This window comes from Nerophis ophidion, linkage group LG06, assembly GCF_033978795.1.
Source record: "Nerophis ophidion isolate RoL-2023_Sa linkage group LG06, RoL_Noph_v1.0, whole genome shotgun sequence".
Classification (NCBI taxonomy): Eukaryota; Metazoa; Chordata; class Actinopteri; order Syngnathiformes; family Syngnathidae; genus Nerophis; species Nerophis ophidion.
In genome coordinates, this window is record NC_084616.1 from 49,151,832 (window position 1) to 49,175,516 (window position 23,685).

At 40.5% G+C, this 23,685-nt stretch overlaps 1 protein-coding gene across 4 annotated transcripts in view; it reads left to right on the top strand.

Annotated features, from left to right (window-relative positions):
• The window catches only part of si:dkey-70p6.1 (uncharacterized protein LOC570575 homolog), a 36,252-nt gene extending 16,510 nt beyond the window's left edge, over positions 1 to 19,742 (top strand). The window contains exons 3-7 of one of the 4 annotated variants that reach the window (XM_061904061.1): positions 4,606 to 4,663; positions 4,896 to 4,974; positions 5,408 to 5,871; positions 13,360 to 13,497; positions 17,481 to 19,742. In XM_061904061.1, the coding sequence (XP_061760045.1) occupies positions 4,606 to 4,663; positions 4,896 to 4,974; positions 5,408 to 5,871; positions 13,360 to 13,497; positions 17,481 to 18,014 (1,273 nt within the window). In that variant the 3' untranslated portion in view covers positions 18,015 to 19,742. The remainder of the gene's footprint in view (positions 1 to 4,605; positions 4,664 to 4,895; positions 4,975 to 5,407; positions 5,872 to 13,359; positions 13,498 to 17,480) is intronic. The other 3 variants (XM_061904062.1, XM_061904063.1, XM_061904064.1) reach the window with 3 other exon arrangements.
• Positions 19,743 to 23,685: the final 3,943 nt, after the last annotated feature.

Genomic DNA, 23,685 nt, shown 5'->3' on the forward strand with positions numbered 1-23,685 from the left:
TTTTTCCGATTCAAAACGATTCTGTGTTCATTCAATACATAGGATTTCAGCAGGATCTACCCCAGTCTGCTGACATGCTAGCAGAGTAGTAGATTTTTTTTTTAAAAGCTTTTATATTTGTAAAGGACAATGTTTTATCAACTGATTGCAATAATGTAAATTTGTTTTAACTATTAAAAAAATATGACTTATTTTGTCTTTGTGAAAACATTGGACACAGTGTGTTGTCAAGCTTATGAGATGCGATGCAAGTGTAAGCCACTGTGACAGTATTTTTTAAATTTTTTATAAATGTCTAATGATAATGTCAATAAGGGATTTTTAATCACTGCTTCGTTGAAATTATAACTAATATTGATACTGTTGTTGATAATATTCATTTTTGTTTCACTACTTTTGGTTTGTGCTGTGTCGTGTTTGTGTTGCTGGGTCAGGTTTGGTTTTGGAATTGGATTGCATTGTTATGGTATTGCTGTGTATTGTTTTGTTGGATTGCTAAAATAAAAATAAAAAGTACAAAAAATAAAAAAAATATTTTTTAAAAATGAGAATCGATTCTGAATCGCAAACGTGATATTCGCGATTTGAATTCAAATCGATGTTTTCCCACACCCCTACAATTTACCTTGGAAACTAGATTTCAATGGCATTTCCTTTGAGCTGCTTTTCCATCAAACACACTATAAGCATCTTATCTATGTTTTCCTGAATAAATGTACACCATTTAGATATTATTTTAACATTCTTAGCAGGTGTTTTGACACCATCTTCTTCAGTTTGCTGCAGACCAGCATTGACTATCTGAATTGCAAAGTTCACTACACACTCTGCCCTGTGTGGTGATTTTGTTCATTCACATCACTTCTTCTTCTTTGCACTGTCCTTCACCCTCACGTTCTTCCTTCCCATGGTTTAAAAAACAAAAGGTATGTTGATCTCTAGCTATAAGCTAACGTGAGGGAGTAAGTCAAATGTTATAGTCGGATGTTATGGGGTTCCCAGTGACAATTCCTACGCTAACTAATGTCGGGGATGTTTGAAACTCAAATTTTTGCTTGCAACTCAAAGTCATGTTGTGATTTTTTTTCTACATTCAAAACACTTCCTTGTGGTCCACATAACATGTAATTACAGTGTTTTGGTCAAATTTCGGGAAGATTATGTTTTACAGACCGTCGTGAAGTCCCTTTTTGGATGTGCCGTTTTGTTGGTGGTGTTATTTACGTGCATCCGCTTCAACTGCGTCTTCTCCCCGACCGCCAAGTTGTAGTTTTTAATGCTTCCATATGAATTGTAATGACAGATATAAGTTATATATATATACGATACTTTGTATTAAGAATGGAAACAGCGAAGGATGCATTAGCATGTACCAGCCAGTTTGCCCCACAACAAGAGGATAGGTATAAAGAAGGAACTTACTGATTACAACATCGGACCATATTGGCGGTCCGGCACAAAGATATTTGGGTAAAACGTGACGATACTGTATATGGCTATGTCAGCTGATGTCACCAATTGGAATAACATCAACGGTCAGAGAAAATTCTAAACAGTTCGTTTGGAGGAAGAATGACGGAAGGCAAGACTGTTTTATAGTTAACTTTACTATGCCTCTATGGTTTGTTTTCAAATTTATAGGACTTATGCAGATCCCAAATACACAAAAACATCAACAGGTAAGAAAAGTTGGTTCTGCACAATAAGTCCCCTTCAAAGAAGAACTGCATTTAAAAAAAAATTGTATCTATTATTTTACAATCTTTTTGTAAGGCAATTTTTATGCATTCTAACGAGTAGATAAACGCTACCAAAAGTCAGCTAACAATGGAGCCAATTGGATTTGCTCTATCCTGCCTATAAAGAGCTCTAAAATACATCCAAAAACCTCCATAAACATTTGATGTACACGCTCTAAGTATATGTGGAGTAACATATATAAGTCTGTATAGTGTATGTCGTAACAGGCACTTTTATGATGACATGTAAAATTGACGTATTTATTTCACAAAGGCAGCACATAGTTTGCTTTTACCTTCAACAACACAACTGACCACCCATGAGAGACTTCATGCCATAAAAAACTACTTTGAGACAAATGATGATCCAAAACCTTATATTTTTGAGCCTAAATACAAGGAAGATGAGCTACAAGTTTTAGAAGCTGTGTGCTAAACATATCCAGTTATAGTGAAACCCTAAGCATCATGCAGCACTGTTGCTAAGTGTTAAACAAGAAATACAAACTATGAACATAATAAAACAATTACTTACTGTACAAAGTCTGCGTTCACTGGGATGCTGACTTGTGGGATTTGTATATCTTCCCGTTTAGATGACGAATTAATCATTACTCTCGTGCAGGTTACAAAAAAAAAGTTGTTGCATCGAGCATCTTTTTGTGTCTTTCTCTCTGGGTATAAGTTGAATGTCAAAGTTGACCAACTTCTCAGTTTATGGGCACATCTGTCTACTATACAGATCAGAGGCATGATTCATAATCTAGAAATAACTTTTACCAGCTCAGAGGGGATGCAGCAGAAGCAGCTCAGTATGTCAATAGCTGCATAAGCTAGTGAGCCCTCTGTGATCACGTCACCGCTAAAAGTAGTTCCTCTGTGTTAATGGCACTATTAATTGGTTAATATTCAGGTCATGAGATGTAAAAGGAGAATTGTTGGCGGCTTTTAGAAGTTTTTAAGAGGGCTTTATGGGCGCAATAGAGTACTCGTGTTTGCTCAATCGTTAGCCACCTCATACATTTTATGACTTACAGAAAACAAAGAAAAACATGTGTTCTTGTCTTACATAGGGATTGAGAATAATAAGCAAAATGTAAAAATAAGAGCAGTTTTCATTTAAAGCCTCACAATTAGTTGAGAGACAGCTTTTTATCTCAAAACACTGAAGTTAAGGTATAACTGTATACACTTTTGATTGCTCAATCCTCAGAGCAGGTTTTGTACGCATGCACCAGTCCTCATGGTAGACAAATGTTAACACATAATAGGAGACAAATGTGTGCTACAGAAGCTTAAGTAAGTAGTTATTTTTAAAGTGAAGGGATAGAAAAAAAGTAATACTGTATGTGATAGATAATCTGACAAAACATCTGAGCACATTTTTTTTATATTCAGCTTTTATCAAAATATTCTGCAAATATTAGGTACAGTTAGTTCATTTTAAAGGCCTACCGAAATGAGATTTTCTTATTTAAACGGGGATAGCAGGTCCATTCTATGTGTCATACTTGATCATTTCGCGGTATTGCCATATTTTTGCTGAAAGGATTTAGTAGAGAACATCAACGATAAAGTTCGCAACTTTTGGTCGCTAATAGAGAAATCCTGCCTTTACCGGAAGTATGTGCGTGTGACGTCACGAGTTGCAGGGCTCCACACATATTCACATTGTTTTTAATGGGAGTCACCAGCAGTAAGAGCAATCCGGACAGAGAAAGCGACAATTTTCCCATTAATTTGAGAGAGGATGAAAGATTCGTGAATTAGGATATTGATAGTGAAGGACTAGAAAAAATAAAATAAAATAAATTTTTTAAAAAGCGACGGCTTCGGGCGGCGGCAGTGTGAGCGTTTCAGATGTAGTTTGACACATTTACTAGGATGTTTCTGGAAGATCCCTTATCTGCTTATTGTTTTAATAGTGTTTTAGTGAGAATTTAAAGATTGTAAAGTCATACCTCGAGGCCGGATGGCTGTGGTGAACATGAAGTGTCTCAGAGCGAAGCCGAGGAGCCAAGCTCACAGCTGCCTTTTAAACAGCTGCTGCAGGACGACGAATAATCCAATGATTTCTCCGGTAAGATATGTATCACAATTTCCCCATCCAAAAACATGCTGGTTGAAGTAGAGAAAACATGTTCGCTTGACCGCTCTGTGTTAAAGCTTCACAACAAACAAAGAAACACCGGCTGTATCTTGGTGCTAAAGACAGCTACAATCCACCGCTTTCCATCAACAGCATTGTTCTTTATAGTCTCCATTATTAAATGAACAAATTGCAGAAGATTCAGCAACACAGATGTCCAAAATACTGTATAATTATGTGGTTAAAGCAGACGACTTTTAGTTGTGTGTGTGCGCAGCGCTCATATTCCTATCAGCCCATGACGTCAAGCGCAGACGTCATCATTACGCGACGTTTTCAAGAAAAAACTCCCGGGAAATTTAAAATTGTAATTTAGTAAACTAAAAAGGCCGTATTGGCATGTGTTGAAATGTTAATATTTCATCATTGATATATAAACTATCAGACTGCGTGGTCGGTAGTAGTGGGTTTCAGTAGGCCTTTAAAAAGGTACAATTTTAAATTACACGAAGAGCAAAACGTACTGAAGTTACTGTGCTGTAGTATCCATGCAAGGCCAGTTAGTCGGCAATGGTAGAACACCCTTTACACACATACTTGGATCTCAGCGATTAGTGGGTATAACTTAGGTCTAATGGCCAATTGTGTTAATACTTAAGATATATAGTACTATGTATACTATATGTTGACATGCGAAGACTTGGACTATCCCTCGAGCACGCAACTGTAGCTAATGTGACCATGATTGGCATACATTAACAGTTGTGTTCTCTCCAGGAAGGGAAAGACACATAATGTACCCGGCGAGGGTGGAAAACACCGTCTCATGGACATGGTAGGCGTCCTTGTTCAGAAAGCAACATGATTCAACAGGGAAACATATCATTCACATCTTTAGTCTTAATCAGTCTTTAACTGGCCCTCTGTGTGTGTGTGTGTGTGTGTGTGTGTGTGTGTGTGTGTGTGTGTGTGTGTGTGTGTGTGTGTGTGTGTGTGTGTGTGTGTGTGTGTGTGTGTGTGTGTGTGTCTGTGTGTGTGTGTGTCTGTGTCTGTGTGTGTGTCACCAGGGCATACTCAGGCAATCCAAGCTGCGGTCCATCAGTAAATCAGACACTGAGATGAACAAGATGAACTGCAACGGCAAAAGTAAGTGCGTCTTTCACACGCAAAAGTACTGACCTTCTTCTTCTAGGTACTTCGGATGGTTTGCTTTGCACAATGATGGAGGATGCTTTGGATGCCATCCAAAGGGAATTTGGGGTTGTGTTGTTCCCAAAAGGAAAAATGGTCAAGGTTCCTTAACCATAAGAGAAAAAACAATATAAAGTAAGTCAAATCATGGAGCAAGCAAACTTTAGTAGTAGGACTTAGCCCTGGAGAAAAGTATGTCCATCCTGCTGGAAGGAAGCCAATTTGGATCCTAAAAATCTAAACACATTCTCAGATTTGCTCTCATGTTATAAGCAGAGGATGTGACCTCTGCTTTATGGTGACTGTGGTACCAACCTGAGCCTGGCAGAGGTGTCCAGAACCAGTTCGGTCCTGGCTGTCAGTCTAACTCTGATCCTTCGCTCTCAAGGCAGGCAGCTTCCCCAGATTCCCTCTGGGACTGGAGAGGACGGAGAGCACACTTACTCTGAAGTGGGCCGTGGCTCCTCAACCACGCGAACTGACGACGCGCTCTATGCCATGGTAGGCAGGGCCGGCCAGACGGACACTCCGGCCCCCCCGGCTGTCCCCGCCAACACTCCGGCGCCACCTGATCCGGACGGGGATGTGGAAGGAGGGCTGCCCGATCCCGAAAACCAGGTCATGTCTCCACCTCATCCTCCTGAGACAGCCCAGTACGCCTGTGTCAGGAAGCTGAGGAAGGCCGACAAAGCGCCACAGAAGAGGGACAGTGGGACGGACACGGGGGACCCACCGGTGCCGCCGCCACGACACCCCCCGCCTTCCCATCCCGCCCCTCCACCGCCACATCCACACAGTACAAAGCTGCCTCGTAGAAACATGGAAGCATTTAATGTTCCCTCCTTCCCTAAGGTTGGTAGAATGTTCTTATGTTATTTACTTTCACAGCTGAGCGTCAAGCCGACAGAATAAAATTCATAACTTCATAATCTGCCGAATGAAGAGCCATAATGCTGTTCAAATCAGATTGTTAATATTTTGGGTGACTCAATAAATCAGCGCTAAACAGCTATATAATTATTAAGAGATTGAAATAAGACTATCGTATAGAAATGTGTTCCTTTTAATGGTTTATTCCAACCATTCTTTTTTGAGGATGGAATGACAACACAACATATGTCTACAATGATTTTTGCAAGAATTGGGTGCACAAGTTTTGTTTTAGGTGGTATTTTCTCTAATCTACACATAGTTTAAAAATGTAATACAAGTACAATCATACATATACTCACCTAAGACTGTTGATAAGTTGTGCAGAAGGTTCCAGACTGATTTTAACCAATTTGCGGATCATGACTGTTTTATGATCCCACAAGACAATTTTGGACTTGTGTTTCTTTATGGAGGTTAATTTGTGCCTTTATTACAAAAGTTTTTTTTGGACACTGAATTTATGTAACTGCATTTTTTGTGTTTGAATTTTGTGAACTGAAATGTTCTACATGAAATTATGTTTCATTGAAAAAAAATTTTGTTTGAAAATTTAGTGTATAAAAATTCAGTGTAAAAAAAAATCGGTGTATAAAAATTAAATGTAAATACATTTGGAGCTGAAAAATTAGCTGTTTTAAAAAGCAAGCCGCTCTTCACGCCACAATAAGGCTAAAGCAATCTATCCTGTCTCAGAACCAGCCAATGGGGTGTCAAGTTTGAAGTCACGTGACATGAGTCTGCTGAGATAGGCGCCAGCGCCCCCCACGACCCCGAAAGGGAATAAGCGGTAGAAATGGATGGATGGATGGACATGAGTCTGGCAAAACAGCACAAAAAAGCAGTTAACTGTGCTACCTTGGCAACATATTAAACATTTCAATGCGGCCCGCTAAATGTTTTCAAACTATAGAATTGATTCCAATGGTTAAAATCTGCACTTTTCTGCAGAACAGTGATAATATATTGAACATGTGGATGTCTTTTACCCTTGGCGTTTGTTGAGTCTTTGTTGCTCTTGGCCGATTATAAAAGATGTCGATCAAGGAGGTGTTCTGCAGTAGAGGCGCAACGTTCATATATTCTTAATATTCAGTGTCTTATTGTTCATAGTTAGTATTGTAATTCTCACATTAGGTATTTTCATGTACACTCTAGTGTCTTTTCAGTAAAAAAAAAAAAAAAAAAAGAGACCATCTCAAAAACAGATTTAACTTTAGTTATTTAACTGAATTATAAGACGGACAGAATGTACATAAAAATATAGGATGTGGGATTTACAGTATTAACTATGAACAATAAAACACTAAATATTGAGAATATATGAACGTTGCTCCTCTACTTCCCAGACCACCTCCTTGATCGACATCTTTTAGAATCGAACAGAATCAACAAATACGTAACAAACGCGGCGAAAAATAAAGGCAAAAGGATTAAAAAACATCCACCTATTCAATATAGTATGACTGTTCTGCAGAACTACATCCAGCATCATTATCTAGCACCATCTGCTGGTCACATTGTGTATCACAGTCAGTTTAAAGGCCTACTGAAATTAGATGTTCTTATTTAAACGGGGATAGCAGGTCCATTCTATGTGTCATACTTGATCCTTTCGCGATATTGCCATATTTTTGCTGAAAGGATTTAGTAGAGAACATCCACGATGAATTTAGCAACTTTCGGTGCTAAGAGAAAAGCCCTGCCTCTACCGGAAGTCGTAGACGATGACGTCACATGTTTGAGGGCTCCTCACATATTCACATTGTTTTTAATGGGAGCCTCCAACAAAAAGTGCTATTCGGACCGAGAAAACAACAATTTCCCCATTAATTTGAGCGAGGATGAAAGATTCGTGTTTGAGGATATTGATAGCGACGGACTAGAAAAAACAAAAAAACAACGCGATTGCATTGGGACGGATTCCGATATTTTTAGACACATTTACTAGGTTAATTCTGGGTAATCCCTTATCTTTCTATTGTGTTGCTAGTGTTTTAGTGAGTTTAATCTTACCTGATAGTCGGAAGGGTGTCTCCATGGGTGTGTTGACGCGCAGTGTCTCAGGGGAGTCGACGGCAGCTATGGACGGCTCAAGCTCAGCTTTTCTCCGGTAAGAACTGACTTTTTAACCACAATTTTCTCACCGAAACCTGCTGGTTGACATGTGGTCGGGATCCATGTTCGCTTGACCGCGCTCTGATCCATAGGAATGTTTCACCTCCAGGAATTTTAAACAACGAATCACTGTGTGTTTGTGTGGCTAAAGGCTAAAGCTTCCCAACTCCATCTTTCTACTGTGACTTCTCCAATATTAATTGAAACAATTGCAAAAGATTCAGCAACACAGATGTCCAAAATACTGTGTAATTATGCCGTTAAAGCAGACGACATTTAGCTGTGTGTGTGCGTAGCGCTCATACTTCTTAAAAACCTGTGACGTCTTGCGTACACGTCATCATTACACGACGTTTCGAAGACGAAACTCCCGTGAAATGTAAAATTATAATTTAGTAAACTAATAAGGCCGTATTGGCATGTGTTGCAATGTTAATATTTCATCATTGATATATAAACTATCAGACTGTGTGGTAGGTAGTAGTGGGTTTCAGTAGGCCTTTAACTGCATATCATAAAAGTACTAACTCGTATGTCACATAAAAAAGTGCAGATTTCAACTATTGGAATCATTTCTATAGTTTGAAAACATTCAGCGGGCCACATTGAAGTGTTTAATATGTTGTATTATGCCAATGTAGCTGCCTTTTTTTATGCTGTTTTGCAAGACCCGTGTCACGTGACTTCAAACTTGACACCTCATTGACTGGTTCTGAGACAGGAACGATTGCTTTACCCTCATTGTACTGGAAGTGAGTCCTGCTACTTGAAGCAGCAAATTTTTCGACACAAATTTTTTCAGCACTCAATTTTTTTTACACTGAAATTTTAAACACTGAATTATTTTTTCAATGAAATTGTCAGCATAATTTGATGTGAAAAAAATTATGTTCACAAAATTGAAACGCCAAAAAATAAATAACATAAATTCAGTGTCAAAAAAGCACACAAATTAAAGATACACATTAACTTCCATATTATTGTTTATTTTGTTTGGGTCTACTTACTAGCTAATGCTCATAGTCTCATTATCCACTTCCTTTGTTGCCATGTCAGACGGTAATTTCAGCGGTCAGTGCACTGGTTTCTTGGTTGACAATCAGGAGGCTCACCTGTCACTGTTTGCCAATCAGGAGGCTGTCTGTTAGACAGTGCTGGTTCGTTGTTTCTGTTAGTGTTGGTAATTCTGCTTTGCACTTCTTGCTGAAGTGTTTTTGACTCACCTATGGTCAACTGCCTAGACCACACTAGAGCTACCTGCCTTTTTCAATGTTTACCTGCACGTTGCTTGCCGTCTGCATCCTGGGGTCACATCGCAAGCCACCATGTGTGACCGTAACATATTGCAGGTTTCTCTTCGCCATCATAAACATGGTTTGTTTGACAGAACGCATTGGGTGAACTAATTTGATAAGTACAAGGAACTTAGGCCCCGTTTACACTAAGCCGAAAAGGTTCCATCCATCCATTTTCTACCGCTTATTCCCTTTTGGGGTCGCAGGGGGGCGCTGGCGCCTATCTCAGCTACAATCGGGCGGAAGGCGGGGTACACCCTGGACAAGTCGTCACCTCATCGCAGGGCCAACACAGATAGACAGACAACATTCACACTCAAATTCACACACTAGGGCCAATTTAGTGTTGCCAATCAACCTATCCCCAGGTGCATGTCCTTGGAGGTGGGAGGAAGCCGGGATACCCGGAGGGAACCCACGCATTCACGGGGAGAACATGCAAACTCCACACAAAAAGATCCCGAGGCTGGGATTGAACCCAGGACTGCAGGACCTTCGTATTGTGAGGCAGACGCACTAACCCCTCACCACCGTGAAGCCCATGCCGAAAAGGTTATCCAGTGTAAATCCCACCTAACAGTGTTCACACACAACAATGCCACCGTTAAAGACTCCCTCCCCCCTCCGTCAGGCCACCGTAACGCGACCTAATACGCTTGAGAGGAAAATGCGCACATCATAGTCACCTCTAGTGTTGCTTTGTGTGCAAGTTCTAAAATTTAACTTATCTGAACAATATCCAGTGTTGTGGTATTTCAATTAACTGGAATCCAGTGCGCTGTGGGGCCCTATTGTAGTGAATCACACCTGAGACATCATACATTAATCAAATCTTTATTTGACACATAAACAATGTGATAAGGAACATTTTACATCATTCAAACTAGGGATCTAGATATCTGGTCAGGACACTCATCACTCTTTTGCCTTCACATTCATTGTCTATTAATTTTTGGTGACTTTATATACACTGGATCTAGATGTTTTGTCTGCGACATACATGGCGGACAAAAACTGATACAGTCTGCTTTGCCAGTCCAAATGCATTCGCCGTTTTCCATAGTCTTTCCTCGAAGGCCAGGTGATACAAAGCACACGCTACCTTTTTTTATCACATCCATGGGAGTTCGCATTCTCGTTGTCTCTCCGACAAATGCACAAAGTTTTTCTGAAAGTAGAATCACAGCTGACCTCGACATTCGAAAGTTCTCTTGCCGTCTGAGAGGTGTTGTATTTGAAATAGCTGCAATCGCTTTCTCTTAAGGTATTCATCCGTGATTTCCACAAGCGTTTGTACATGTAGAAGAAGGAGAAACACGGGCATGTCTGGATGACTCGCCTCCATATTTCCAGTGGTTAGCTCTGAGTTACAAAACCGCTTTATTATGAAGCTGGCTGTGGCGCGTTCTTTTTGATGCCACTTCCGGTGAGGGGTGTGGTCTCTCTGGCGTCATTTCCTCTCCGAACTCAGTTTGTAAACGATCAATGAGTCCATACAAAGCTAAGTGCCGGAAATTTAAGAAATACACGGCACACCTTCCCGTGTTAAAATTTGTTCGAGGAGGGGAACCTTAAACGCTGGTTTAGTGTGCCTGAAACGGGGCTTACGCTAAAAAAATATTAATTTAATGGGCTATCCGGCTTAGTGTAGACATAGCCTAAGAAGGAGAATTAACAACGTGCACACGTTTCAGTAAAAATATAATACTAAAGCTCTGCAAATTCCAAGAGCATCAAATTTTTAATACATTTCATGGAGCGAGAAGGTGCAATTGACAGTTTCAATCTCAATGGAATTTGCAGACAAACCGATGATTGAGATATTTGGCCATAACAATAGAAAGTTTGTCTGACGGAGTCAAGGGGAGGTTTTTCAACCTAAGAACACTGTAGCAAACGTCAAGCATGGTGTTGAGAGCATCTGAGGTCGTTTTGTTGCCATTTTAGGAGGAATCCTGAATAATGAGGACTATAGTGCCTCCAATGTTTTCAATCCCACCTCAAATTAAACCGATAAATGGTTGAAAATTCCACATAACTGTGCGATCTAACAGGACAATTTTTCCAATTTAGTGGTGTGGTTGGACATGTAAATTCATAATTGGATATTTCCGTAAGGAAAACATCAATTTTAGAACGATTGGCTCAGATGGTAAAGCAGCCGTCCAGCAACTTAAGGGTTCCTGGTTCAATTCCAGCTTTTGCCATCCTAGTCACGGCACTTGTGTCCTTGGGCAAGACACTTGACTTCATGAATGTTTGGTGGTAGTCAGACGGATCATGAATTTACCATGGACCCCTACTTAAACAAGTTGAAAAACTTATCCGGGTGTTACCATTTAGTGGTCAATTCTACGGAATATGTACTGTACTGTGCAATCTACTACTAAAAGTCTCAATTTCAATCAATTAAAACCGTAGCCGCAAATTGCCAACCACGCTTCCGTCAGTTCACCCCAGGGCAGATGTGGCAAAAAATGTATGTAAATGTGAAGTGAATGAACAATGTTCTCTCAGTTCCCTGTGAAGCGCTTTGAGTGTTGAGGAAAGTGCTATATAAATCTCTTAAATAAATAAATGGGTTGTACTTGTATAGCGCTTTTCTACCTTCAAGGTACTCAAAGCGCTTTGACACTACTTCCACATTTACCCATTCACACACACATTCACACACTGATGGAGGGAGCTGCCATGCAAGGCGCCAACCAGCACCCATTAGGAGCAAGGGTGAAGTGTCTTGCTCAGGACACAACGGACGTGACGAGGTTGGTACTAGGTGGGATCTTCAAGTATTATCAATTCTAGTCAAGGGTAAACTTGCTAAAGGGCATTTTCAAAGTATTAGTGAGAGTTTATGCATTTCTTTATATATACTTTTGACGTTGTGTAATTTGAGAACATTCAAATTAACCTGTGCCCTCAGTTCCTGTTTTAAAATTTTAAAATAATTCCATCCATCCATTCATTTTCTACAGCTTGTCCCACAGGGGGCAGATTGGAGCCTATTCCAGCTACATTAGGGCCACCCTGGAAAAAAGAAAAGTTCCAATTAATCATAGAAATCCCCAAATTAGCATGGCTTTCATGGCCATTATGAGGGTTTATAAACACTTTGTTTTTCCGGAACAATGTAAGCAACCTTATTTAACGTCTTGGTGGCTCTATCGCTAACTGTAACTGTTAACTTAAAAGAAAATTGCACTTTTTGGGGATTTTATCTCATCCTCCACGATCTTTATGTGGGACAAACAATAGACGTCTTTCTCTTGTCCCTGCGTTCTAGATAGTAAACAACTGCTAGCACAGGGGGACTAACAATGCTGGTAATATACATTTAGTCACATGAATACAGCCATGTAGTAATAGGCACATTCAGGATAGCATAATATTTACAGTATATGGCTCATTTTAAGCATTGCAAAAACATATTTCCTTCCTAGGCGCATTGATTTCACAGAGCGCTCAGCAATGGATGCTACTTCCCGTTAACAACAATAACAACATAGAGAGCACGCTCTGTAATTGCTGCCACTAATCATGGTAGACTGTATGCATTAAATGTGAGGCGCTCTCCTCCAGTCACAGTGGGAGGCCATTTACTGTCTCATGTGAAGTCACTGAGGTCAAACTATGCACAGGAACCTGAGTTGAGTCACATGACACGGTCGACAGGATTACATGCGTACAGTCTGCTGGCTGAGCTGCTCGGCGTGCATTTCCAGTGCATGATGCAAGATGCTGAAAGTGAGTCACCCAGACTCCAAGCACATGGTTCCTCACAGTGCAAGTGAAAGTCTACGCACTTAAAAAAAAAACATACATCTATGCCCCCTAAGAGCCTTTTGGTTGTGATTTCAAAACGCACCTTCTTTATTTAAATTGTTTTATTTGTGCAAAACTGAAGAATATACGGACATTCAAGAGCTGTAACGCACCACCTTATAGTGGTGTGACCCTGCAGCTCAATCCCAAATGTAATGTGTTGCTCTGCTGACAGGAAGTCATGTTTATGGGCAATGGAGAGCAGTACATCTGGAAGCCTCCAGAGGATGAAGATGCCCTCATGCTCCAAAATAAAGCCCTGGGCCCAATGGCTGCACACACGATGGAGAGTATGCAACCTTCTGCTGCTGTGGTAAGGAAGGGAGGACACACGTTTTCTTTTAATTATTCCTAAATTACTTGTTTGCCCCGAAAATTCTTGATTGCTTTTTAACTGATTTAAATGGTACACAGTTTGTGCCTCACATGTATCACATTAACATAAAGTCCAGTGCAAACAATACAAGCAACAAAACATACAAACATATTGGGCCCCATTCAGCAATTAGTTCCAAACTTTTTATCTTATCTTTTTTCCTCAGTGATTTCCTAAGGGGAGTCCATTCAAATTCATGACGTGTTCTTAAACGCCCAAATTGTTCCCACCTGCTTTTCTTGCTGAATGCCAAATGGTTAGCGCGGGCGTGCATGTCATTATTTTAATACAAACACACCCTTATGTAAACACGCCTAATTCCATAATTTGCACAGGTAAACACCCTAAATTCCCCATATAAGGGCACAATTCCGGCGGAAAAGCCAAACATCAGACACACGGAGAAAACACAAACAGATTACAGAAGAGAAATTCGTATTATCCCACGGGGAAATAAATAATGTCAAAACGTAAGTTTAAGAAAGGGGGGACAGCTCTCGGTTACTTAAAGCATTCAAATAAATATTCATCACTTCGTACATGGTTGTAAAATATGTGCTCCCTCCCCAGGGCACCATCTGCGGCATCTTGCCATCTTGCAGTGTGAGAGTGTGTGTGTGTGTGTGTGTGTGTGTGTGTGTGTGTGTGTGTGTGTGTGTGTGTGTGTGTGTGTGTGTGTGTGTGTGTGTGTGTGTGTGTGCGCGCCTGCACACACACAGCATTTTGAGATGTCTATATATTTTTCATTTTGCTATATGTATGTCTGTCTTATCTTTCTATGTATCTCTCTTTCTCTCTCTCTCTCTCTGTCTCTCTCTCTCTCTTTCTCTCTCTCTCTCTCTCTCTATATATATATATATACATATATACAGTGGGGCAAAAGAGTATTTAGTCAGCCACCGATTTTGCAAGTTCTCCCACTTAAAATGATGACAGAGGTCTGCAATTTTCATGATAGGTACACTAAAAAAAAACCAGGAATTCACACTGTAAGAATTTTAAAGAATTTATTTGTAAATTATGGTGGAAAATAAGTATTTGGTCACTTCAAACAAGGAAGATCTCTGGCTCTCACAGATATTTAACTTTTTCTTTAAGAAGCTCTTCTGTCCTCCACTCGTTACCTGTATTAATGGCACTTGTTTGAACTCGTTATATGTATAAAATACACCTGTCCACAGCCTCGAACAGTCAGACTTCAAACTCCACTATGGCCAAGACCAAAGAGCTGTCGAAGGACACCAGGAAAAGAATTGTAGACCTGCACCAGACTGGGAAGAGTGAATCTACAAACCCCGTTTCCTTACGAGTTGGGAAATTGTGTTAAATGTAAATATAAACGGAATACTATTATTTGCAAATCATTTTCAACCCGTATTCAGTTGAATATGCTACAAATACAACATATTTGATGTTCAAACTGATAAACATTTTTTTTTTGCAAATAATCATTAACTTTAGAATTTGATGCCAGCAACACGTGGCAAAGAAGTTGGGAAAGGTGTCAATAAATACTGATAAAGTTGAGGAATGGTCATCAAACACTTATTTGGAACATCCCACAGGTGTGCAGGCTTATTGGGAACAGGTGGGTGCCATGATTGGGTATAAAAGCAGCTTCCATTAAATGCTAAGTAATTCACAAACAAGGATGGGGCGAGGGTCACCAATTTGTAAGCAAATTGTCGAACAGTTTTAGAACAACATTTCTCAACGAGCTATTGCAAGGAATTTAGGGATTTTACCATCTACAGTCCGTAAAATCATCAAAAGGTCCAGTGAATCTGGAAAAATCACTGCACGTAAGCAATGATATTACGGACCTTTGATCCCTCAGGCGGTACTGCATCAAAAACCGACATCAGTGTGTAGAGGATATCACTAAATGGGCTCAGGAACACTTCATAAAACCACTGTCAGTAACTACATTTGGTTGCTACATCTGTAAGTGCAAGTTAAAACTCTATTATGCAAAGCAAAACCCATTTATCAACAACACCAAGGAACGCCGCTGGCTTCGCTGGGCCCGTGCTCATCTAAGATGGACTGATGCAATGTGGAAAAGTGTTCTGTGGTCTGACGAGTCCACATTTCAAATTATATTTGGAAACTGTGGACGTGGTTTCCTCCGGAACAAAGAGGAAAATAACCATCCGGATTGTTATAGGCGCAAAGTTGAAAAGCCAGCATCTGTGATGGTATGGGGGTGCATTAGTGCCCAAGGCATGGGTAACTTACACATCTGTGAGGGCACCATTAATGCTAAATGGTCCATACAGGTTTTGGAGCAACATATGTTGTCATCTAAGCAACATTATCATGGACGCCCCTGCTTAATTCAGCAAGACAATGCCAACCCACGTGTTACAACAGCGTGGTTTCCTAGTAAAAGAGTGCGGGTACTTTGCGGGCCCGCCTGCAGTCCAGACCTGTCTCCCATCGAAAATGTGTGGCGAATTATGAAGCGTAAAATACGACAGCGGAGACCCTGGACTGTTGAACGACTGAAGCGCTACATAAAACAAGAATGAGAAAGAATTCCACTTTCAAAGCTTCAACAATTAGTTTCCTCAGTTCCCAAACGTTTATTGAGTGTTGTTAAAAGAAAAGGTGATGTAACACAGTGGTGAACATGCCCTTTCCCAACTACTTTGGCATGTGTTGCAGCCATGAAATTCTAAGTTAGTTGTTTTTTGCAAAAAAATAAATAAAGTTTATGAGTTTGAACATCAAATATTTTGTCTTTGTAGTGCATTCAATTGAATATGGGTTAAAAATTATTCGCAAATCATTGTATTCCGTTTATATTTACATCTAACACAATTTCCCAACTCATACGGAAACGGGGTTTGTACAATGGGCAAGCAGCTTGGTGTGAAAAAATCAACTGTGGGAGCAATTATCAGAAAATGGAAGACATACAAGACCACTGATAATCTCCTTCGATCTGGGGCTCCACGCAAGATCTCATCCTGTGGGGTCAAAATGATCATGAGAACGGTGAGCAAAAATCCCAGAACCACACGGGGGGACCTGGTGAATGACCTTCAGAAAGCTGGGACCAAAGTAACAAAGGTTACCATCAGTAACACACTACGCCGACAGGGAATCAAATCCTGCAGTGCCAGACGTGCCCCCCTGCTTAAGCCAGTGCATGTCCAGGCCCGTCTGAAGTTTGCCAGAGAGCACATGGATGATACAGCAGAGGATTGGGAGAATGTCATGTGGTCAGATGAAACCAAAACGGAACTTTTTGGTATAAACTCAAGTTGTCGTGTTTGGAGGAAGAAGAATACTGAGTTGCATCCCAAGAACACAATCCTACTGTGAAGCATGGAGGTGGAAACATCATGCTTTGGGGATGTTTTTCTGCTAAGGGGACAGGACGATTGATCTGTGTTAAGGAAAGAATGAATGGGGCCATGTATCGTGAGATTTTGAGCCAAAACCTCCTTCCATCAGTGAGAGCTTTGAATGGTTGACCAAATACATATTTTCCACCATAATTTACAAATAAATTATTTAAAATTCCTACAATGTGAATTCCTGGATTTTTTTTTCACATTCTGTCTCTCACAGTTGAAGTGTACCTATGATGAAAATTACAGACCTCTGTCATCATTTTAAGTGGGAGAACTTGCACAATCGGTGGCTGACTAAATACTTTTTTTTGCTATTAATTGAACATTAGACAATAGAAGTAAGGGAATTTGTCACACTTAAGAACAAATAGGCCACCCTAAGAGTGCTCTGGAGCACTCATAGATTTTGTTCTTACCTACGAACAAATCCCAGTAAGAAAACATTGGTGAATACAAAAATCTCCCTTAAAAACTTCGTAAGTATAGGCCTAAGAACAAAGTTTGTTCTTAAGAACGGTTGCTGAATGGGGCCCATTGTCATCAATTGTTTCATTTCAGGTGGCTGAGATGTACTCAAAGGTGTGTAAACCAGGAAAGAAGAAGAGAGCAGTACCTGGGTCTCCGCCGTCCAATCCCGGCTTCAGGACCTTGGGTCGTGGTGACCGAGACAGAGACGGGGGCTTTAGCGTAGTTGTCAAACCTCAGACGTGGGCCCCTCAGGAGGGAAAAGCAACTGGAGGGTCCCTTGACGACCACTGCTATGAGTCCTTCGGGGCTGAGGAGTGCGATCCGGCCTACGAGAATCTGGATGGCGGGGGCGGCTGGAGAAGAGAGAGACCCCCCAACACATGTGCCACTTTGCGGCCGAGGAGAAAGAAAGCCCAGCAGCCCTTGCAGCAGCAACAGCCCCCTCCGCCGCCGCCCACGCAGCACAACCCCAAATTACAGCACCTGCCTGCCAAAGCTCTGCTGTTGCCGGGCGAGAGCCTGTACGAGAGCATCGGTGACCTGAAGCAAGGCTCCACCTCCTCTAGCACCACCACCATCTTCACCTTCAATGACGGCATGGAGATGTACGTAACAGGGCTCTGAGGTGGCCGCTGCACTGTGACCTTATCGACAAGGAGCAAACACCATAAGGAATGACGGCTGAGCCCCCGTCATGCCCCCCCACACATACTGTTTACATCATAACGTCATTCCTTTCCCGGGCTCCAGGGGCCTTAAGGTACTAATGTTTATCTGTTATGACCTAGGCCAAGTCCAATCTACAAACCTTCTAAGCAACCCAAAGGTAGTGAGTAATTGATGAGCACAAGACTATTGCAGCGCAATCAGTAGGTAACAGTAGCACTATGCTGTAGTTCATTCATTTATAAATGTGCAAAGCACAAGAAAGTAAGAAGCCTAAATTATTTCTGATCTAGCGGGTAATACTTGTTTATGGGCTGGAAAACAAGCACAGCAATTACATTTTTTTCGGTAGCACTTGTGAATAGGCCTTCCCTGAAATGCAGTCAATATTACGGAGCCCCTAAAGGGACATAGAGGGAAAAAGATGTTTCGCGAGACCTCGCAAAAGTTTGTTTTCCCTATGTCAGTGAACCGGAAGTAAAACAGACACGGCGATAGATGAGCCTACCCATCATCCGTGGGAGAATTAGCGATTTATATTTTACTATTGACCTAACATATAAAGACATCAAATATGTTCTTGCATTCAATGTAGACATGGCTTTGACATAAGTGAGAGACATCTGAAAAGAAAACTCAGGGCGAGGGCGCTTTCTCATCGTAATGGGTACTGTTCTCTTGCGGTCCAGCTTGAATTCATCAGCAACGAACTACAATACCGGTGGATATATACTAAATTAGAGAACATGAACTACGAATAAAGAAGGACCTTTTGCGAGATCTCGCAAAACATTTTTTACCCTCCATGTCCCTTTAGGGGCTCCGTACAAAATAGATTCAGGATGGAATTTAAATTATTTAAAGAATTAATTACTAGTCAAAACACTTGAACGCTCAGGGAGAAAGAGAAACAATTATGAGAGTATTCTAAGGAAAATAAATTGAACACCTTTTGCATTCCTGCTTAACGCCAACACAAAGCATTTTCATGGTTACAAATTGTGTCCCAGCTGACACGGACTGAACACTGTCTCAACTGCTGTCTGTAAATGAGCTGTTTTATTTTGTTGACCCTGTCCTGCACTTTGCCTGCGACAAGTTGCATGCTGTAAAAAAATAATAAAAAATAACCTCATAAAAATTAACCCCTGTCAAGTGGTACCTATATTAATGTTTGGGGTTTTTTCCTATTGTTGTAGGGTGTTTATTTCCACAGTGCGTTATTTCTCTGTAGAGCACAAGGCCAGTTAGAGTTGGGACTCATCATTCACTCATTCATTTATATTCATTTTGTGCCTGCAACACAAACAATACCAAACTGGTTAAGTATTTTAAGGTGGCAACAGAGTGCTCGACTCCTTCTTGATCACATCAAAGTCCCTGCCTTGTGGTCATCTGTCTAGATTTCATAGTTACGGCTTTGAAAGATTACAGTATATGGTGTGTACAAGTCATGCGTCATCATCACTCCATCACCAACATCTTCTCTGTTATCAGTGTTCAAATGTTGCAAGAATAAGAAGAAGACAAGCAGGACATAGAGTGCAGACGCAACCACATGCTGGACGATGATTTCATTTGACCAAATATCTTCAGCAAAGTGTGTGATTATACTGTATGTTGATGCAATGTGTATGTACATTACAAAAGAGAAAGAATAATAAATATATCATCAATGTCAAGAAATCTATCTTTTTCTATGATGTTTAATGGTGTTATGGAATAACTTCGCTGGTGACCCACACAGCTGCAATGTAAATTCCAGTGTGTTCTGTTTTATTTGAAAGCCATGAAGCTATAGTAGCGTGTCCCTGGAAATCTCCACGCCACTTCAGCGTGACGGATCTTGTTTTGTGTTTGCTATTCAGACTACAGGGTCTTGTACTGCGCCAGCGTGTGATTAAGTGCTAAGTGCAAAAGATTGTACATTTTATATCCAGACTACTATTCATGAAATGTCCGTCAAGTTTATACTTTTGTAATAAAGTGGCACTTTAAAACACCATATGTTTTATCTCATAGTCTCGCTTATTACAAATTAAGAGGGTGTGTGGGGGAAGAGGATGCAACATGATTGTGGATGGGGAAAACGTGTCTTCATTTTTGCATTAATTAGTAAAAAATAAACATACAGCATATATGGATGTTTTTTTTTTACCCAATTCCCTTTGTTAGTGTAAAGTAAGTGTAGCCTTTTTATTGTGAGGGGGGGGGGGCGGTCATCTACACGCGTTCCCTTATATGTATGATGGGGGTGAAAATAGGTCATCCCTTTAAACAAAAAGCTTGCAGTCGACATTGCAACTGCCTGCCCAATTTTCATTGGCGGGCTTGTCTCCATGGCAACAGGCTAACCTTGAGGCAGGAGTCATGTGGTCGAGTGAGTCTTGCGCTGTCTTGGAGGATGCAGTGTGCGTCCTGTGACATCTGTGATTGTAGTGTCACCCGCTCCTGGCACAGGAACGAGCCAAAAACACGCGTGGATGTGCCACGGCGCCGTACATCCTCACGCCGTGTTAGGCCTTCAACGCAACGTGTACACAAATGAACGAACGAGTGAAGGCGTCACTTTCATTATGATGATCAAATTAGAGCAGAAGGTTGCACGGGTGGATTGTTATCACACAACGCGAACTGTGGAGAAATAGTTTTTTTTTCACTGTTTGTTTTTCTATCCTGACGTGAAATTGTATAGTTTATTTCGTATTCACACACCACACATTTTACAGTAAAACACATTCGGCAGAAACTGCCATTTATACGTTTAAACATGTTCAACAAAGTGTAGCCAGCGCGATATACCCCGTCTTGTTATTACAGGAACTTAAATGTAAACAACACTGACCCCTGCAGGGCTTTCAGTGTATGACGTGTACTCTGAGTGACCATGTTCGGAAAGGAAGAGAGGCTCAAACAACACGCAGTACATTAGTGGCTTTTTGGAAAGACCAACCAGATAAAATATAAGAGCCTCAGGACTGCAGAGTATTGAAACAAAGATTAAAAGCACACCTTTTAATCATGCTTTTTACTGAACATTTTAAACTCTACGGGGGTTCTTAAGTTTATTTGATTTATTGCTATTATTACTACTTGCAATATTTCATGGTTATATATATATATATATATATATATATATATATATATATATATATATATATATATATATATATATCCCCAGGTGCATGTCCAAAGACATGCACCTGGGGATAGGTTGATTGGCAACACTAAATTGGCCCTAGTGTGTGAATGTGAGTGTGAATGTTGTCTGTCTATCTGTGTTGGCCCTGCGATGAGGTGGCGACTTGTCCAGGGTGTACCCTGCCTTTTGCCCGATTGTAGCTGAGATAGGCGCCAGCGCCCCCCGTGACCCCGAAAGGGAATAAGCGGTAGGAAATGGATGGATGGATGGATATATATATGTGTATATATACTTTAAAATATGTTTTATATTATTTTACATGACGACATATTTTTTATTTATTATTCCCCGGGTGGTGTTTTTCTTCAATCTTCAGGGCCATGTTTTATTATTGTCAGTGTTGTCTGTGCATGTGTTTATGTTTTGATTTAGTGTTTTACTGGTTGAAAAGCACTTTGTATTGCAACTCGCCTGTGCATGAAAAGTACTATATATAATCGCGAGAAAATGTTCACATACACTTGTAAAGAACATAATTTTCTGGCTGTCTTGAGTTTCCAATATTTTCTACAACTCTTGTTTTTTTTGATAGAGTTATTGGAGCACATACTTGTTGATCACAAAAAACATTCATGAAGTTTGATTTTTTATGAATTTAATATGGGTCTACTGATAATGTGACCAAATCTGCTGGGTCAAAAGTATACATAAAGCAATGTTAATATTTGGTTACGTGTCTTTTGGCAAGTTTGGAATAAGGCTCTTTCGGTAGCCACCCACAAGCAATTTTTGTTTCATCTGACCACAGAACTTTCCTCCAGAAGGTCTTATCTTTGTTCATGTGATGTCAGATGAAAGAAAAAAATAGGTGTTTATGGGTTCCCTCGGGTACTCTGGCTTCCTCCCACTTCCAAAGACATGCACCTGGGGATAGGTTGATTGGCAACATTAAATTGGCCCTAGTGTGTGAATGTGAGTGTGAATTGTTGTCTGTCTATCTTTGTTGGCCCTGCGATGAAATATGAAATGGCGACTTGTCCAGGGTGTACCCCGCCTTCCGCACGATTGTAGCTGAGATAGGCGCCAGCGCCCCCCGCGACCCCAAAAGGGAATAAGCGGTAGAAAATGGATGGATGGATGGATGGCCACAATACCAGCAATATGTTTGAAGGAGAAAATGTGAAGCCTTTAATCCCAGGAACACTATTTAATCCCAGGAACACCATCCCACTGTCAAGCATGGTGGTGGTAGTATTATGCTCTGGGACGGTTTTGCTGCCAATGGAACTGGTGCTTTAAATGGGACAATGAAAAAGGAGGATTAGCTCCAAATTCTTCAGGACAACCTAAAATCCCTAGCCCAGAGGTTGGGTCTTGGGTGCAGTTGGGTGTTCCAACAGGACAATGATCCCAAACATGCATCAAAAGTGGAAAAGGAATGGCAAAATCAGGCTAGAATTAAGGTTTTAGAATGGCCTTCCCAAAGTCCTGAATTAAACGTTTAGACCAGGGGTGTCAAAATCATTTTAGATCGGGGGCCACATGGAGAAAATTTACTCCCAAGTGGGCCGGACTGGTAAAATCCCTGCATGATAACTTAAAAATAAAGACACCTTCAGATTGTTTTCTGTGTTTAAAAATAGAAGAAGCACATTCTGAAAATGTACAAATCATAATGTTGTTGTATTTTTACACGTACATGTTGCGGTTAATAGTATTCTATCTTTATTTGTTGTTATTTATATTTTCTGAATGAATTATGTGATAATGTTCATCAGTCAACTCAATGGTGTTCATTTTCAATCTATCAAGATAAAAAAATATCAAAATCAAATTACAGTATGGCATGTATGTAGTTTGATCATTTTCCTTGATTGATGTACTATCATCATGTGGTTTATTTTATACATATGTACCATCATCTACAGCTGGGGTCGCCAACCTTTACCACTCAAAGAGCCATTTTGACCAGTTTCACAAAATAAAAAAAAACTATGGGTGCCACAAGACTCTTTTGAAATTAAAAATGAAATAATACAGCGTACAAAGTTTTGTTTTGCTTTGTGCTATGTATTAACCAGGGGTCTCGGACACAAGGCCCGCACCTTTATATGAAAATGTAATATTAGTGCAAGTTTTATTTAAATGCCGCTTGACAACATCACATTTGCCAACCATCTCAATTTTTCCGGGAGACTACCGAGTTTCAGAGCAACCTTTCTCTTGACTGTCTGCTGGTTTTCACCCAAACAACAATAGTAAGGGCGTTGCGACAATCTGTCACTTCGTTTCTGTTAGTTTTTCGTGTTTTGTACTTTATTTCCTGTTCAGTGCTCTTATTTTGTTGTACTTCCTGTTTACTCCGCTGACCACTGTTTTTCTCTCACTCGCCGTTGATTGGCAGCGGTCCACAGCTGCTGTCAATCAACATAGGTCTATTTATGTTTCACTCGAGCACTCCTCAGTTCTCAAAGTTAAAACCATGTT